The 2,181-nt window shown below is 35.3% G+C and overlaps 1 protein-coding gene across 1 annotated transcript; it reads right to left on the minus strand.

Annotated features, from left to right (window-relative positions):
- Window positions 1–87: 87 nt before the first annotated feature.
- LOC106461989 (FIT family protein CG10671-like) lies at window positions 88–1,829 on the minus strand. The gene has a single exon (XM_013921858.2). The coding sequence runs from the start codon at window positions 1,723–1,725 to the stop codon at window positions 889–891; it is 837 nt and encodes a 278-aa protein (XP_013777312.2). The 5' UTR covers window positions 1,726–1,829; the 3' UTR covers window positions 88–888.
- Between the last annotated feature and the right edge of the window lie 352 nt (window positions 1,830–2,181).

The raw sequence follows: 2,181 nt of genomic DNA on the forward strand, positions 1-2,181 counted from the left end.
CCAACGGAAGGTGTCGTTGCAGTTACTTGTAGCAGTTTGGTTTTACAGGGTGGAGTTGCTAGCCCCATGCCCAACCCTCCCCCTTTCTCATCCTGGACTTGGGACCAGGCAAAGGCGGAGGTTGGCATGTTTGGTGTGATGGGGAGTTGAACCCGCGACCCTCAGATTACGAGTCGAGCCCCCTTACCACCTGGCCATGCCGGGCCTAGGGATAGTCATACTCTTCCTTAACCATTGTACCAGCAATAAAAAATAATTCAACATTTTGGTATAATTTTTTTTAACATTAAAGGTAGTGTTTGAGATCTTGTTGGAAATAAACAAGTTTAGTGAATATATTTTCATTGTACTAAAACATCAATGGCCCCATCTTTCCAATTACACTAAAGATTCACAAATGTTTTACAGATCTTCCATTATTAAAACAAGAAATACTAAGTGTAAAAATCTGATAACAGCATTGGATGTAATATTTTCTATTTAGTTTTTGCACTCTATTATGATTACTTAACATTGACTTTTGAACCCGAGCTCACGAGATGCTGAAATCAGTTTTACTTCATCTCTCAAGAATGACATTCTTGGCCTGTCAAAACTTGTCAGGTTTTTTTACATATTGTTAATTCTTAAATCCTTTGTGCATTATTATGCTGAAAAGTTATTATAAATTACTTAATTTTATAAATTTGTACAAAGTGCTTCTTTTTTAAAAATATTTTTGTTGATTTGTAAGAAAGGGAACTTTTCTTCTGCATCAATCATTCAATGGTAATCTTTAATTTCAACGTTGCATAATAAAAAAATCTAACAATTCAATGTTGTGAGAGTACTTCAAAAAAGTTGCAATGAACTGGTACCTCCTTCACTTTAGCTTTGATAATACTTCTATTACCATGCAGAATTTCTTTGAAACCGTAACAAACCTTCCCCAGGAAGTCCAGGAGAGTGTTTCATTCGAAACAATTTGCAGTAAGTAACAAGCCATGCACCAGTAGCAATGATGCCTCCAACTGATTTCTGAGCAATGCTGTGAAAGTAAACAATAGTTGCCATCAACATAACATCCCACATTAACAATAAAATAGTCATCAAGACAAACGTCAATTGCACAAATGGTGTCAATTTCTTATACGACTTTCTCAGTTCTGAAATTTCGTTTTCTGACAGTCTCCTCAATGTACTATTTCTAATATTAGCTTCAAACACATAATTTTGTACAATCTGTTTTCCAATTCCTTCCCATACTGTAATACACCTTCCTTCTTCCATGATGATCAAGCCACAGTAAATCAAAAGAAATGTATGCCCTGATATATCAAATCCCTGCCATTCATGTCCACTTTTCTTACACAAATCTTTAGTTTCAATATCTCGTTTTTCACACTTACCAGTCAACCATTCAATGTATTCGAACAGGAATGTGCAAGAAAACCACATTACAGTCGCGATAAGGAGCCGACTCATATGTTTACTAATGAGCTTTTTATCACCACGACAGTATGTCCTACTGGTTAAAAAAATGAACAAGCCAACAATTAGCAGTGTCCAACCCCATCCGCGCTTGACAAAATACTGGTTTATGAAATTATCTTTTCGTGAGAAGTAGGATTTGGAAATCGCAGACGGAAATATGTCGCATATTCCTGATATCAAAAACACAGTTCCTATATATATAAGTACCTTATACTCAACTTTAAACAAAACAATCTTGCGGCAGACACGCATGACAAGTGCAACTAAAGTAACTCGATTGCGAGAAGTTATTCTTACATTGTTTGAGTGTTCGTTAGGATGTAAACTTCGCCGCTTTAAAGCCTCTGTTATCTGTCCCGACGCCATGATTCTACTGATTTCCGTATGGTGTTCGATTATTTGATTAGAGTGAACAATTTAGTTCATGAACCACCAAAACAAAACAAAAGTTATACATATATGTATATATGTGTGTGTGTGTTATATAAATGAAGTGTATTTTTATAATTTTCATTAGATATAGTTAAAACCTTATCAGTTTTATTCCTCGTTGTTTTTCAAGTTACTATATAGCATTAGTCTTCAAAATCTCAAACTTGTTTGTCTTGTTGTTAAGCGAAAAGCAATACAATACAATAGGCTAACTGTGCTGTGCCAACCAGGATTTTTTCCCCTGGAACAAGAAATCGTTTGTGTGGAATTGTCTTT

The sequence above is a fragment of the Limulus polyphemus genome, unplaced genomic scaffold, assembly GCF_000517525.1.
Source record: "Limulus polyphemus unplaced genomic scaffold, Limulus_polyphemus-2.1.2 Scaffold1072, whole genome shotgun sequence".
Lineage (NCBI taxonomy): Eukaryota > Metazoa > Arthropoda > Merostomata > Xiphosura > Limulidae > Limulus > Limulus polyphemus.

What these genes read in the sequence shown, in the direction of transcription:
- LOC106461989 (XM_013921858.2), bottom strand. Translation starts at nt 1,725, where the DNA reads ATGCGTGTCTGCCGCAAGATTGTTTTGTTTAAAGTTGAGTATAAGGTA.